Raw genomic sequence first — 15,798 nt, 5'->3', positions numbered from 1 at the left:
AGGGCCCCGGTTCGACTCCGGTTCCAGGTGGCATGGGCTCCTTGAAATCCACCCTCCAAGCGCCGCCTCTACCGCCGCCCGCGTCACCCCCACCCGCGTCACCCCCCAACCCGCGTCACCCCCCAACCCGCGTCACCCCCAACCCGCGTCACCCCCAACCCGCGTCACCCCAACCCGCGTCACCCCCACCCGGGGTAGGCCCACGCGTGTGCGGTAGGGGCGGAGCGTTGGGCGGCGACGTCTTCCGAGACGTGCGGCCCAGCGATTGCCCCCAACTCTAGCGGGGGCACTCCAGCCCCGGCCAGCCGTTGCAGGGGCTGCACCTTTGCTATCTTGAGACAGCCAGCGCCGGGAATGGAACTCCGAGAGCGGTGTGGTCACCGCTTCTCCGCTGCCCACCACCTTGCCCCCCACCGCACACAACCCGCACCTACCCGCGTGGTGAAGTATGGTCAAACAATCCCCGTGACCGACGTGGAGGACTTCGTCCAGCAGTGGATTGACACAGGGGCCGTGATTTCGTAACTTGCAACACCAACCAGCCCGGTTCGATTCCCGCTCACGGCCAACACCGGCGAGGTTCATGCGAACCGGTCCTGGGTCTCCCCTAGGCCGACTCGGCCTCAAATGAGTGCCCGGTGCGGTGTGTAAAATATCGCCACTTGGGGAGACAAAGGCGGCCGGACGTGGTGTCTGCCGCCCACCACCTCGTGTGCCGTGTCCGGCCTTCATAGGTGCTCGCTAACAGCACTTGCCCCTACAGTCTTTTAGGGCTATACGGGGGATCTTTGTCTTTAGTATGGTCTCACTTCGAATCAGAGGAGCGGCATTCTCTGTTGATCAGCCGATTAACAGCTGATAAGCTAATTAACCAGCTGTTAATCAGCTGATTGACAGATTAGCAGCTGTTAATCAGCTGATTAACAGCTGTTAATCTGTTAATCAGCTGATTAACAGATTAACAGCTGTTAATCTGTTAATCAGCTGATTAACAGCTGCGTGCAACGCTTCGTGGAACCTGTCGCCCTGCCTCGCCGTCCCCGTCTTTTGCTGTTGACCTCTGTCTCTCTCCCCGTGTCTCTCTCCCCGTGTCTCCCTCCCCCCGTGTCTCCCTCCCCCCGTGTCTCCCTCCCCCCGTGTCTCCCTCCCCCCGTGTCTCCCTCCCCCCGTGTCTCCCTCCCCCCGTGTCTCCCTCCCCCCGTGTCTCCCTCCCCCCGTGTCTCCCTCCCCCCGTGTCTCCCTCCCCCCGTGTCTCCCTCCCCCCGTGTCTCCCTCCCCCCGTGTCTCCCTCCCCCCGTGTCTCCCTCCCCCCGTGTCTCCCTCCCCCCGTGTCTCCCTCCCCCCGTGTCTCCCTCCCCCCGTGTCTCCCTCCCCCCGTGTCTCCCTCCCCCCGTGTCTCCCTCCCCCCGTGTCTCCCTCCCCCCGTGTCTCCCTCCCCCCGTGTCTCCCTCCCCCCGTGTCTCCCTCCCCCCGTGTCTCCCTCCCCCCGTGTCTCCCTCCCCCCGTGTCTCCCTCCCCCCGTGTCTCCCTCCCCCCGTGTCTCCCTCCCCCCGTGTCTCCCTCCCCCCGTGTCTCCCTCCCCCCGTGTCTCCCTCCCCCCGTGTCTCCCTCCCCCCGTGTCTCCCTCCCCCCGTGTCTCCCTCCCCCCGTGTCTCCCTCCCCCCGTGTCTCCCTCCCCCCGTGTCTCCCTCCCCCCGTGTCTCCCTCCCCCCGTGTCTCCCTCCCCCCGTGTCTCCCTCCCCCCGTGTCTCCCTCCCCCCGTGTCTCCCTCCCCCCGTGTCTCCCTCCCCCCGTGTCTCCCTCCCCCCGTGTCTCCCTCCCCCCGTGTCTCCCTCCCCCCGTGTCTCCCTCCCCCCGTGTCTCCCTCCCCCCGTGTCTCCCTCCCCCCGTGTCTCCCTCCCCCCGTGTCTCCCTCCCCCCGTGTCTCCCTCCCCCCGTGTCTCCCTCCCCCCGTGTCTCCCTCCCCCCGTGTCTCCCTCCCCCCGTGTCTCCCTCCCCCCGTGTCTCCCTCCCCCCGTGTCTCCCTCCCCCCGTGTCTCCCTCCCCCCGTGTCTCCCTCCCCCCGTGTCTCCCTCCCCCCGTGTCTCTCTCCCCCCGTGCCTCTGTCTCTCTGCCCCATTCCCTCTTCTCTCCCTCCCTCTTTGTCTCTCACTTTCCTCCAGCCGGCCTCTCTCCTCCTCCACGTGCGCACGCTCGCCCCTCCATCTCTCCTCTCTTTCCCATTCGGCCTCTCCATTTTCTCTCTCTCCCATCGCGATCCCCCTTCCTCTTCATCATCTCTCTCTAGATCCGTGCTCTCCACAATCTCCCTTTAACAATCACATCCACTCTCTCCCCTCTCCGATCATCTTCTCTCTCTATGCATCTCCCCTGGTGTCTCTCTCTCGCTCTCCTCCTCTCTCCTCCCTCTCTCCTCCCCCTCTCCTCCCCCAGTGAACCCCTCTCCAATCGCCCGCTGCCGTCGATCGAGAACCCGGATCTTATTCCATTCCCTTCCATTGATCTACATCTCTCCGCTCTCTCCCCGCTATCAACCTGCTCCCTCTCTGATCTCAGCTCTCTCTCCGCTCTCTCTGCTCCCTCCCCACCCTCTCCCTGCTCCCTCCCTGCTCCCCCCTCTCTCTCTCCCCGCTCTCCCTCTGCTCTCTCCTCGCTCTCTCCTCTCTCTGCGCTCTCCCCGGTCTCTCTGCTCTCTCCCTCTGCTCTCTCCCCGCTCTCTCCCCGCCCTCTCTCTGCGCTCTCCCCGGTCTCTCTGCACTCTCCCCGCTCTCTCCCCGCTCTCTCCCCGCTCTCTCTCTCTCCCTGCGCTCTCCCCGCTCTCTCATCTCTCTCTTCCTAATCTCCCTCTGCTCTCTCCCTCTGCTCTCTCTTCCCGCTCTCTCTCTCTCTCTGCGCTCTCTCCCCGCTCTCTCCTCTCTGTGCGCTCTCCCCGCTCTCTCTCTCTCCCCGCTCTCTCTCCCCGCTCTCGCTCCCCGCTCTCCCTTCACCGCGCCCATTGTTGGGGCGCACCGCGAGGTGTGTGCCACAGTCCTACCAGGCCGTCTCTCTGTCCATCTGCGTGTCTCTGTCTCTCTGTCCATCTGCGTGTCTCTGTCTCTCTGTCCATCTGCGTGTCTCTCTGTCTCTCTGTCCCTCTGCGTGTCTCGGTCTCTCTGTCCCTCTGCGTGTCTCTCTGTCTCTCTGTCCATCTGCGTGTCTCTGTCGCTCTGTCCATCTGCGTGTCTCTGTCTCTCTGTCCATCTGCGTGTCTCTGTCTCTCTGTCCATCTGCGTGTCTCTGTCTCTCTGTCTCTCTGCGTGTCTCTCTGTCTCTCTGTCCCTCTGCGTGTCTCTGTCTCTCTGTCCATCTGCGTGTCTCTGTCTCTCTGTCCATCTGCGTGTCTCTCTGTCTCTCTGTGTGTCTCTCTGTCTCTCTGTCCATCTGCGTGCCTCTGTCTCTCTGTCTCTCTGTCTCTCTGTGTGTCTCTCTGTCTCTCTGTCTCTCTGTGTGTCTCTCTGTCTCTCTGTCCATCTGCGTGTCTCTGTCTCTCTGTCCATCTGCGTGTCTCTGTCTCTCTGTCCATCTGCGTGTCTCTCTGTCCATCTGCGTGTCTTTGTCTCTCTGTCCATCTGCGTGTCTCTGTCTCTCTGTCCATCTGCGTGTCTCTCTGTCCCTCTGCGTGTCTCTGTCTCTCTGTCCATCTGTGTCTCTGTCTCTCTGTCCATCTGCGTGTCTCTCTGTCTCTTTGTCCATCTGCGTGTCTCTCTGTCTCTCTGTCCATCTGCGTGTCTCTCTGTCTCTCTGTCCATCTGTCTCTCTGTCTCTCTGTCCATCTGCGTGTCTCTGTCTCTCTGTCCATCTGCGTGTCTCTGTCTCTCTGTCCATCTGCGTGTCTCTGTCTCTCTGTCCATCTGCGTGTCTCTGTCTCTCTGTCCATCTGCGTGTCTCTGTCTCTCTGTCCATCTGCGTGTCTCTCTGTCTCTCTGTCCATCTGCGTGTCTCTCTGTCTCTCTGTCCATCTGCGTGTCTCTGTCTCTCTGTCCATCTGCGTGTCTCTCTGTCTCTCTGTCCATCTGCGTGTCTCTGTCTCTCTGTCCATCTGCGTGTCTCTGTCTCTCTGTCCATCTGCGTGTCTCTCTGTCTCTCTGTCCATCTGCGTGTCTCTGTCTCTCTGTCCATCTGCGTCTCTCTGTCTCTCTGTCCATCTGCGTGTCTCCCTCTCTCTCTGTCTATGTAGAGGCCAACACCACCTACCCATCTTTCCGCGTGTCTATATGTCCACACGTCTGTCCAATTGTCTGCCCAAGCTGCCGGTCGGTCCATCTGCTCTGTACATTTCCCTGTGCATGTATGTTGACGTCTGCCTACAGACTGGGTATATTTGTCTGCACGTCTGTATTGCAATACAACTCTGTCCACCTTTCTGCCCGTGTCTAACTACATTCTAGCTCTACAAACGTCTGCTTGTCCATCCCATGTTTGTCGTTCTACAAACATCTGTCTGACATCCATCGTTCTACACACCCCTGTATCTGTGAGCTCTCAATCTCTGTGCGTCTGCGGTAAATCATGGTACTCGTACACACTTGCCGACGTTTGTACGAGTACCATGCTGTCTGTACTATTATTGTTGGCCTGATCATCTGCCGTGACCACTGAGGCCTGCGTCGTCCTGGGGATGTCTGTCTGGAGCTCCATGGAGAAGTGTTTGTCTCTCTCTTCTGCGTTTACATTCCGTTGTCGGAACGTCGTGAGAACTGTCGACGCGATTGTCTCTCCATCTGGAATGTCTTCACCGATGCACGTCCATCTGATCGTATGCATCTTCATGGCCGTGGCTGTCTTTAGAATCTGCATGCCTATCGTATAATCTCAGTGTCCATATGAGGATCTCCACGTCTAACTAACTCTATGTATATCTTCCTGTCCGTGTGATTGTCTATGTGTCTAACTGTCCATCCTGATCGCCTGCACCTCCGTGTGATTGTACGCCGATCTGGTGGTTGTTTGTTGTGTATTAGTCGAATGTGTCTGCGTGTGTGATTACTTTCTCCGCCCGGCTATCTACCCAGAGAGTGTCTGTCCATCTGTCATCTCGGACACGCATCACTTCGAACCGGCCTCAAGGTGCGTACACATGCCAAGCGTTCGCTCATTCATTCATTAGTTCATTCGCCCGTAAGTCATTCGTTCTTCACGTATTCAGTCGATTGCCATTAGTTCACACTTTACCCCCTCTGCTCCCCGCTCATTCATTCATTCGCCATTCGTTCGCCCGTCATGCATTCGTCATTCAGTCAATCATATCCCTCGAGTCATTCATCCAGTCGTTTGTCATCACATGAATGAATAAACAACACCCTCTTCCCGGTCATTCATTCGTCATTCATTAATCTTCCCTCGAGTCATTCATTCGTGCGTTACCCCTCCTCCCGGTGATTCATTCACCCCTTGTTATTCCATTTGTGTCATTCATTCACCACGCATTCGTTCACCCGCCATTCATTGGCATTCGCTTCATCCTCGTCACACACGGATGTGCGGTGTGTGCTAATGTACAGCACGTGTGTGTGTGTTACTATGTAACATGTATGTGCGTCTGTCTGCGTGTCTGTTAATGTAATGTATCGTGTGTGTGTGTTACTATGTAACATGTATGTGCGTCTGTCTGAGTGTCTGTTAATGTATCGTGTGTGTGTGTTACTATGTAACATGTATGTGCGTCTGTCTGCGTGTCTGTTAATGTAATGTATCGTGTGTTGTGTCCGTGTGTCGTGTGTAGTGTCCGTGTGTCTCGTGTGTGGTGTCCGTGTGTCTCATGTGTAGTGTCCGTGTCTCGTGTGCGGTGTCCGTGTCTCGTGTGCGGTGTCTCGTGTGTAGTGTCCGTGTCTCGTGTGCGGTGTCTCGTGTGCGGTGTCCGTGTCTCGTGTGTGGTGTCCGTGTCTCGTGTGTGGTGTCCGTGTCTCGTGTGTGGTGTCCGTGTCTCGTGTGTGGTGTGCGTGTCTCGTGTGTGGTGTGCGTGTCTCTTGTATGGTGTCTCGTGTGTGGTGTCTCGTGTGTAGTGTCCATGTCTCGTGTGTAGTGTCCGTGTCTCGTGTGTAGTGTCCGTGTCTCGTGTGTAGTGTCCGTGTCTCGTGAGTAGTGTCGGTGTCTCGTGTGTGGTGTCTCGTGTGTGGTGTGCGTGTCTCTTGTGTGGTGTCTCGTGTGCGGTGTCCGTGTCTCGTGTCTGGTGTCCGTGTCTCGTGTGTGGTGTCTGTGTCTCGTGTGCGGTGTCCGTGTCTCTTGTGTGTGTCCGTGTCTCGTGTGTGGTGTCTCGTGTGCGGTGTCTGTGTCTCGTGTGTAGTGTCCGTGTGTCTCGTGTGCGGTGTCCGTGTCTCGTGTGCGGTGTCTATGTCTCGTGTGTGGTGTCCGTGTGTCTCGTGTGTAGTGTCCGTGTCTCTTCTGTGTCTCGTGTGTGTGTCCGTGTCTCGTGTGTGGTGTCCATGTGTCTCGTGTGCGGTGTCCGTGTCTCGGTGTGTGGTGTCCGTGTGTGTGTGTTTGGAGAGGTGGGACATTGGTTAGGGCAATGCGCTCTGAACCCGGCGACCCGAGTTCGATTCTCGCTCACAACCAACAAACAGCGACGATCTTGCACCTGTCCTGGGCCTTCCCCGACTCGGCCTCCTGCGAGTGCCTGGTGCGATGTGTTAGACACCGGCACGGGGTCGGTCGTGGTGTTAGCCTTACCACCCCCTCGTGTGCCCTTCCGGCCTTCTTATGTGCTGGCTAACAGCAATTTGCCCAAACAGTCTTTTAAAGGCTATATGGGGGGGATCTTTGTTAGTCTGTGTATACATATGTACGTCTTTGTGTATGTGTGTGTGTATCCGCATCTCTATCTGATTATGTTATGCCAATATTCTGTTATTGTGCTATAATTTTTAATGGCCATCTCTAGACCTGAACATCTGCAAGTATACATCACCAGGTGATTATTTATTTATCGATCTACACCTGTGTGTGAATGCCTAATTGGTTACCGCAAGCTTTCCTGTCCATCTACAACGTCCATGTGATTATCTACAGTGTGGGAAACACACAGCCTCGCGGCAGACATGGGGTTTGGGAGGCCTTCATCCAGCAGTGGATGGAGAATGACTGGGATTTTTTTTTTATACTGCAGTGATGCGGCGATATACACTATTCCAGACTGTAGGTTTGTTGGCACAGGCTGTGGTGTGGCACGGGCTGATTTGTCTTTGATGGCCAAGTGGTGTTTAGTGTAAATGATGTGTGTGTGCGGTGTAAGTTCATGTGGTGGTATGTTGTGTATGCGTGCTGTATATGGTGTGTGGTGTTAATGCTGTGTATGCAGTGTGTGTGTGTGTGTGCGGTTTGTATAGTATGTGTGGTGTATATGATATGTGTACGGACGGTGTGGTGTACAGACGGTGTGGTGTACAGACGGTGTGGTATGGTGTGGGATGCACTATGCGGTGTGTGCGGTGTGTGCGGCGTGTAAAACATCGCCACTGGGGAGACAAAGGCGGCCGGGCGCGGTGCCGGCCACCCACCCCCTCCGTGTGCCACGGTGCCGACCACCGCAGGTGCTGCTACTCGCTAGCAGCACTTGCCCCGACAGTCTGCGGAGGCCACACGGGGGACCTTTGCCTGCGTGTGCGTGCAGGCGACATCACGCCGAGAGGCTACCGGACGAAGAGGTCCCAGCTTCTCTCGCCGTTCATCCCACGCATCACAGGTGACCGCCGGGCGCACCGCGCCCGTGCCGGGCGTTCCCGCCGCCCGCTCTCGCCCCGTGTTGACCGGCGTCGTGGTCCCCAACATCTTTTGCCGACGTCTCAAAGTCGATTCGATATTCACGAGGCGACGAAGACCATCGCCCCCCCCCCCAACCCCACCCCCCCCCACCCCGACCTAGCAGTAGCAGGGGCGATGGTGACGGCGGAAGTAGCGGCGAAGACCCGCCGGGTGCCAGCGCCAGGCGGCACTGCCGGGCCGTTTGACGGCGAGCCACGGCACCCGGCCGAGCCGATTTACGGGCGAGTAAACGCCGCCCCGTCGCGGTTGCAGCGAGCGGCCGGTGACGGGCGGCGGCCCCCCCCCCCCCCCCCCGTCCGACGGCCGTTATTTATCCCCGCGTCGTTACACGGGCGGCCGGCCGTGACGACGGTGATCATTGAGAGCGGCGAGGCGGCGGCGGCGTGCCGCTCCGCGCTGCGGACACCCGGCCAACGAGAGTTCGGCCTCGCGGCGCAGGGAAGTAGTTCGTCGTCGTCGTCGTCGTCGTCCACCGCTCAGAAAGCGCGTTACAGCGGAGGGCGCCTTCTGTGTTACAACGGTGCACGATCCGCGTCGTGTGCTCGCCACGCGTGGAGCGAGCAGCACGTGGCGTGTACTCACTTGGGATCACGCAGCAGCAGCAGCAGGAGCAGCAGCAGGAGCAGAAACTCCCCCAACCCCCTCTCGCTGACCCCCCGACTGCGACAACCTGGCATGACCCTCCTGGAAGGGAATCCTGAGACTCGGTGAGGCCTTCCTGGGTAAACAACAACAATACTGCTGCCACTATTTTTGTTGTTGTTGTTGTTAAAGTGGATGCGGAATTCAACACCGAGCGGAGGCTGCTGCCTCCTAGGCCCGACAGCCCGACGAGCCACGCTTCACCGCTCCACCAACACCACCGGCACAACCACCGCCACCACCACCACCACCACCACACGGCCTGCGATGATTACTACCGATCAGGCGAGCACGCCAACACTCGCACCACCACAACCTCCACCACCACCATTATTACCACCACCATCGTCATCAACACCACCAATATCATTACCACCACTACTACCACCATCATCACTACCATCATCATCATTACCACCACCATCGTCATCAACACCACCAATATCATTACCACCACTACTACCATCATCATCATTACCATCATCATTACCACCACCATCGTCATCAACACCACCAATATCATTACCACCACTACTACCACCATCATCATTACCATCATCATCATCATTACCACCACTACTACCACCATCATCATTACCATCATCATCATCATCATCCTTACCACCACCATCGTCATCAACACCACCAATATCATTACCACCATTATCGTTACCACCACCACCACCATCATCATTACCACCACCATCATCATTACCATCACTACTATCATCATTACCATCATTACCACCACCATCATCATCATTACCACCACCACCATCATCATCATTACCACCACCATCACCGCCACCATCACTGGGACAGCTGCCATCGCCATTTGTTCTGTCATGATCGCTACTGCTTTAGGCCCTGTCTTGTCTATCCATCTGTACAACCAACGCTGTACATGTCTGTCTGTCTAATCTGCTTGTCCATTCGTTTTATCCATCCATCTGTCCAACCGTCTGTCATCAATTTATCCAACCGCCCGTTGATCTGTCTCTCAATCCTTTCCGGTGTCTATGTATAGAGTTGTGCATCTACCTTATTTTCCAGCCATCTGTCCATCCATCTGTTCACCTATCTTTTCCTTCTGTCCCTGTCCTCATCTGTCCCTCTGTCTCTCACCCTACATCTGCGAATATAACTTTCTATCCGCTGCCTTGTCTGTCCATCTGTCCATATGTCCGTTTGTCCATCTATTTGTATTTTCACGAATCTCTCCTTCCATTCATCCATCCATACGTCTGTCCATCTGTCCATCTGTTTGTCTGACTGTCTATCGGTCTCACTGTCTGCGTGTCTATCTGTCCGTCAGTGCTCATGTCCGTGCGTCCGTGCATCCACCTGGCCGTGCGTCCGCGTGTTCATTCGTCCGCGTGTCCGTCCTTGTGCGTGCGTGCATCCACGTGTCTGTCCGTGCGTGTGTGCGTGGGCGGTGCAGACGAGCACTCGGAGGCGGTGCAGGCCGCTCTGGCGAGGCAGCGCGAGCGGCGCTCGGGGGTCCCCATGCCTTCCAAACGCCACTCGCTAGTCGCACAGATGTCCGTGGACACCTACACCCCCCCAGGTGCCTGCAACAACAACAACAACAACAACCGCCATTCGCCACTAAGTGGCGGTGACGTCACCACGACGCTTGTGTCAGGCCATGTGCATCTTGAGGCCACGTGACGTGTCGAACGCCCGCTGGCAGGAGGTCACGGGGCAGACCCAGGTGCCACGGGTCGACTGACTGAGATGACTGGCTGATGCACCACCTGCGCCCCCTACTGTGCCAACCTGCTGTACTTTAGCCACCTGGCGCTCCGCTTAGCCCCCTCGATCCGGCCAAACAAAAGCTGTTTGGACATGCGGTGGCTGGGCATGCGGGCTACATGACCCAGCCATCGCAGCCTGGCCTGCCGGAGGAGCTCCTGATGGGACTTTGCCCAGATCTTTACACACACACACCTACGCACACACATAGATACACACAAACACGCGCGCGTACACTCACACCACTTGGCACCCCCCTGTCTTTTCAGACACCTCGTCCGCATCCGACGATGATGGCTCTCTGCACTGCCCGGCTGTGGACCGCGAAGATGGTGGCGGCGGCGGCGTTTCCGGCGGCGTCGTCGGTGGCGCCACCCCCTCCTCCGCCAGCCCCTGCAGCCTCAGCGTGGAGCGGTGGATCAGCCGGGCCGTGCGCCGCTCCTCCACCTCCTCCTCGTCCGCCTCATCGTCCTCCTCGCACAGCGCCGGCCGCTCGGCCGACCGGCGCTCCGTGAGCTCCGACTGCACGCCGGTCCGCGGCGGAGCAATCGGCCGGCCGGCCGCGGACGCCATCCACCACCACCATCGCCACCACCACCTGCACCACCACCAGTACCAGCAGCAGCTCCACCAGCTCCACCAGCTCCACCAGCACCACCAGCACCACCAGCAGCAGCAGCAGCACTGGCCGACGGGCGACGGCGCCCGGTTGTCGGTGTCGCACGGGGCGCTGGCGTGCCTGGGCGGCCCCCGTTGGGCCGACGGGGCGGGCGCGGCCACGGGGGGTGCCGGGGAGGAAGCGGCGGCGGCGGCGGCGGGGCCGGGGCCGGGGCCCGGCGCCGCCTGCAGCGTCGGGGCCCTCGCCGACGCCGTGGCGGGCCGCTCGCAATTCGGTGAGGACGGGCGGCGAGCCCCTGGGGTCTCGTGGAGCCGATGGTAAAGCACCGGGGAGGGGTGTTTAACCGCGCGCCGTCAAACACAAACGCCCACCGTGCCCGTCCGGTCCGCTTGCGGCCGTCCGCGTCGTAAACCGCGGACGGCTGCCGTAAATAAAGCGGCCGTTGACGGCGGGGGGGGGGGGGGGGGTGGGGGGTGGGGCCCGGCGTTTGCGCTCTGCCGCGCCGCGTTTTATGGACTCTCGGCGCCAACCCGCCGGCCATGGCAGAGTGGCCGGGCCCATCGATCGCTGCGGGTCCCCCAGCCGCCGCCGCCTCCGACATCGACCGCGGCCGTGAAGTACCGCGTCCCGCGGGGGGCGCTTTGCACCGCCCGCGACATCACGCGGGCGGACGGGCGCGGCCGCCGCTCCACGTTTCCTCCGCTCGACGTTTTTGCCGGGTGGCGAAGCTACGGGAGCCTTGGGAGTAGTAGGCCTGCGGTCAGGGCCCCACGTGCGCCAAGTTGAGCCGCCCGCCCCGGACGCGGTGTGGGTGAAGTGGTTGCCGAACGTTACGAGCGACGGCCAGCAGGGATGACGATAGCGGGCGATGCGATTCTCGATGCAGCTGACGATGTACCACGATCCGAAGATCACGTACCGTTATATAATAACAACCGTGCTCCGCTCACGGCCAACACCGGTGACGGTTATCTGAACCGGTCCTGGGCTTCCCCTAGGTCGACCCGGACAAAAGTGAGCGCCTGGTGCGGTGTGTAAACATCGCCACTGGAGAGACAAAGGCGGCCGGGCGTGGTGCTGGCCACCCACCCCCTCGTAAGCCGTTGCCGGCCTTCATAGGTGCTACTCGCTAACAGCACTTGCCCCAACAGTGTGTTACAGGCTATACGTGGGGATATACATACTTTGGCGGATTAGATCACGTGAATATTAACCCGCCACCATCCAACACAGCCAATGAGTAAGGTCTGTCACCTAAACAAAACGTGCTGATTAATTAACTAGCACGGCACACTGGCGTGTTGGAGAGTAAACTCGCTCCAACATTTATTTTTTTGAGTAATGTGACATTTCGCTGGTGATTACGACAACAACAACCAGCAGCCTCATCGCGTGATTCGCCAGAATCGCGAAGAAGTCTTCCTGCTTCCGGTCTCACAGTGCGAGGAGTGACGGGGTGATGTCGTCACAGAGCGAGGAGTAACGGGGTGATGTCATCACAGTGGGAGGAGTAACGGGGTGATGTCATCACAGAGCGAGGAGTAACGGGGTGATGTCATCACAGTGCGAGGAGTAACGGGGTGATGTCATCACAGAGCGAGGAGTAACGGGGTGATGTCGTCACAGAGCGAGGAGTAACGGGGTGATGTCATCACAGAGCGAGGAGTAACGGGGTGATGTCATCACAGAGCGAGGAGTAACAGGGTGATGTCATCACAGAGCGAGGAGTAACAGGGTGATGTCATCACAGAGCGAGGAGTAACAGGGTGATGTCGTCACAGTGCGAGGAGTAACGGGGTGATGTCATCACAGAGCGAGGAGTAACGGGGTGATGTCGTCACAGGTCGTGTAGCGGTCAGCGCTAAGCTGCACTATGAACCTGGTGACCCGGCTTCGATTCCCCCTCACGGCCAACACCAGTGACGATTATCTGAATCAGTCCTGGGCCTCCCCTAGGTCGACTCAGCCTCAAATGAATACCTGGTGTGGTGTGTAAACATCGCCACTGGGGAGACAAAGGCGGTCGGGCGTGGTGTTGGCCACCCACCCCTTCATGTACTGTTTCGGCCTTCATAGGTGTTCGCTAACAGCACTTGCGCCTACAGCCTGTTAAGGCTATACGGGGGATCTTTGTCTTTGTGTGCGTGTGACCCAGGGCGCTACGGGGCTCCGCCGGACGTGACGAGCGGCGCCGGCGAGCGCCACCCTCCGGGGCGGCCGCCCCACGCTAAGCGCTCGCACGTGGCCTCAGTGCGGGGCCTCCCACGCCGTCTTGGCAACGTCGAGCTCATGGAGACGGCCGACGGTGCGTGGCACCAGCACGGACGTGGTGGCGGTGGGTGGCGGTGGTGGCGGTGGTGGCGGTGGTGGCGGTGGTGGCGGTGGGTGGTGGTGGTGGTGGCGGTGGTGGCGGTGGGTGGTGGTGGTGGCGGTGGGTGGCGGTGGTGGCGGTGGTGGCGGTGGGTGGCGGTGGGTGGTGGTGGTGGCGGTGGGTGGTGGTGGGTGGTGGTGGGTGGTGGTGGTGGCGGTGGTGGCGGCGGCAGCGGCGGTGGGTGTTGGTGGTGGGGGACTGGTAGTGGTAGCAGTTAGCGCCCCGATGTACGGTGCAAGCTGCACGTGACCGGTTCAGATATTTGTCACCAGCGTTGACCGTAGCGCAGTTGGTGATGGCGCTGTTGGGGATGCAGTTACTGATGATGGTGTGGCTACCGCTGCTGCTGCTGACTGACAATGATGGATGATCGGTGGGTGGATGATTGATGAGTGGATGATTGATGGGTGGATGATTGATGGGTGGATGATTGATGGGTGGATGATTGATGAGTGGATAATTGATGGGGGATTATTGATGGGTGGATGATTGATGGGTGGATGATTGATGGGTGGATGATGATGATTCCACGTGTTCGCCGCATGCAGGAGTCCCGGTGAATAGTCGTGTCTCCGCCAAGATCCAGCAGCTGGTGGAGACCCTCAAGCGGCCGAAGAGACCTCCGCTCAAGGAGTTCTTTGTGGACGACTCGGAGGAGCTCCTGGAAGGTACCGAGAGAACTCCACACATGCTCGTCGGTAGCGCCACATTGCGCTCGCATACGGGGCCTCCACTGGGCCTATACGGAGCCTACACAGGGCCTTCATGGGGCCTACACTGTCCCAGCACGGGGCCAACACGGGGCCTACACGGGGCCTACACGGGGCCTACACTGTGCCAGCACGGGGCCTACACGGGGCCTACACGGGGCCTACACAGAGCCTTCATGGGGCCTACACTGTTCTAGCACAGGGCCTACGCAGGGCCTACACAGGGCCTACACGGGGCCTACACGGGGCCTACACGGGGCCTCCACTGTGCCAGCACGGGGCCTACTCAGAGCCTTCATGGGGCCTACACTGTTCTAGCACAGGGCCTACGCAGGGCCTACGCAGGGCCTACGCAAGGCCTACGCAGGGCCTACACTGTGCCAGCACAGGGCATACACGGGGCCGACACGGGGCCTACACGGGGCCGACACGGGGCCTACATGGGGCCTATATGGAGCCTTCACGGGGCCTACACATGGCTACCGTGATGATGATGGTGGTGGTGAGCGGTATTGTAGCGGCGACCCAAATATATCCACGCCCTCGATGCGTTGCATAAATATCAGCATTGGGGAGATAAAGAGGGCCAGGCCTGGTGGCCTTTGCTAATAGTGCTTGCCCCAACATCGTGTGCAATCTACATGAGAGATCTTTGTCCACGTTTGTGTGTGGTTAGCGCTACGCTGCGCTACGAACTCGGCGAGCCCCGAGTTCGATTCCCGCTCACGGCCAACACCGGTGACGATTATCTGAACCGGCCCAGGACCTCCTCCAGGTCGAATGACCTGGTGCGGCATGTAGTAACATGGCCACTAGGGAGACAAAGGCGGCCGGGCGCGGTCCTGGCCATCCACTTCTTTGTGCGGCCTTCATAAGAGCACGCTAACGGCACCTGCCCCAACAAGTCTGTTGAGGCCACGTGGGGGATCTTTGTGTTTGTTTTCTTATTGCGGCGTCGCAGTCCAACAGCCGGACCCCAACCAACCTAGGCCCCACGGTCCCGAGATGAGGCCAGGGCGGGGTGAGAGGTTGGTGGTGGGTCCCGGTGGCGGCGGCAGTGGCGGCGGCGGCGATTGTGGCGAGTGCGGTGAGTGCGGTGCCGTGGGGGCGTCACTCGAGGCGGTGCTGGAGCGGTGGGGGAACACGGCCTCCAAGATGCCGTGCACCACGACGCTGGACGCCTATGGCAAGCCGCTCGGCACGCTCACTTACGGTACGCGCTCACACTTACGGCGCGGCGATGTCGATGATGATGGCCATGATGGTGATGTTGATGGTTATGTTGGTGATGATGGTGATGTCGATGGTGATGGTGATGGTGTGCGCAGGCAAGCTGTGGAGCCGGAGCGTGAAGGTGGCCTTCACGCTGCTCCACAAACTCAGCGGCAAGCCGGACAGCGGTCTCAAGCCGGGACACAGGGTGAGTGTGTGACCACCACCACTACTACTACTACACCACCACTACTACACCACCACCACAACTACTACACCACTACTACACCACCACAACTACTACACCACCACCACCACTACTACACCACCACCACCACTACTACACCACCACCACTACTACTACACCACCACCACTACTACTACTACACCACCACTACTACTACACCACCACCACCACCACTACACCACCACCACCACTACACCACCACCACTACTACTACTACAAGCCGGGACACAGGGTGAGTGTGTGACCACTACCACCACTACTACACCATTACTACACCACTACCACTACACCACACCTACTACAAGCCACGGCACGGTGTGTGGCCACCATCACCACTACAGCCAACGACCACTACTACACCACCTCAACCACTACTACACCATTACTACCGCTTCTAAACCATGACCACTACTACATCACCACTACCACTACTGCACAACCACTA

General features: G+C 59.1%; 1 protein-coding gene across 1 annotated transcript in view; it reads left to right on the top strand.

Annotated features, from left to right (window-relative positions):
- LOC116937444 (disco-interacting protein 2 homolog C-like) overlaps positions 1-15,798 on the top strand; it is a 60,945-nt gene that overhangs the window by 6,437 nt on the left and 38,710 nt on the right. The window contains exons 2-12 of the mRNA XM_076052429.1: positions 2,549-3,015; positions 5,052-5,106; positions 6,917-6,946; positions 7,646-7,717; positions 8,572-8,724; positions 9,881-10,006; positions 10,464-11,087; positions 12,969-13,118; positions 13,733-13,852; positions 14,856-15,107; positions 15,223-15,314. Of these exons, the coding sequence (XP_075908544.1) occupies positions 2,549-3,015; positions 5,052-5,106; positions 6,917-6,946; positions 7,646-7,717; positions 8,572-8,724; positions 9,881-10,006; positions 10,464-11,087; positions 12,969-13,118; positions 13,733-13,852; positions 14,856-15,107; positions 15,223-15,314 (2,141 nt within the window). The remainder of the gene's footprint in view (positions 1-2,548; positions 3,016-5,051; positions 5,107-6,916; positions 6,947-7,645; positions 7,718-8,571; positions 8,725-9,880; positions 10,007-10,463; positions 11,088-12,968; positions 13,119-13,732; positions 13,853-14,855; positions 15,108-15,222; positions 15,315-15,798) is intronic.

This window comes from Petromyzon marinus, chromosome 56 (assembly GCF_048934315.1).
Source record: "Petromyzon marinus isolate PM22_M1 ecotype Great Lakes invasive population chromosome 56, UKy_Petmar_22M1.pri1.0, whole genome shotgun sequence".
Taxonomy (NCBI): Eukaryota; Metazoa; Chordata; class Hyperoartia; order Petromyzontiformes; family Petromyzontidae; genus Petromyzon; species Petromyzon marinus.
The sequence above is the reverse complement of the archived record's forward strand: the minus strand, read 5'-3'. Positions and strand labels throughout refer to the sequence as shown.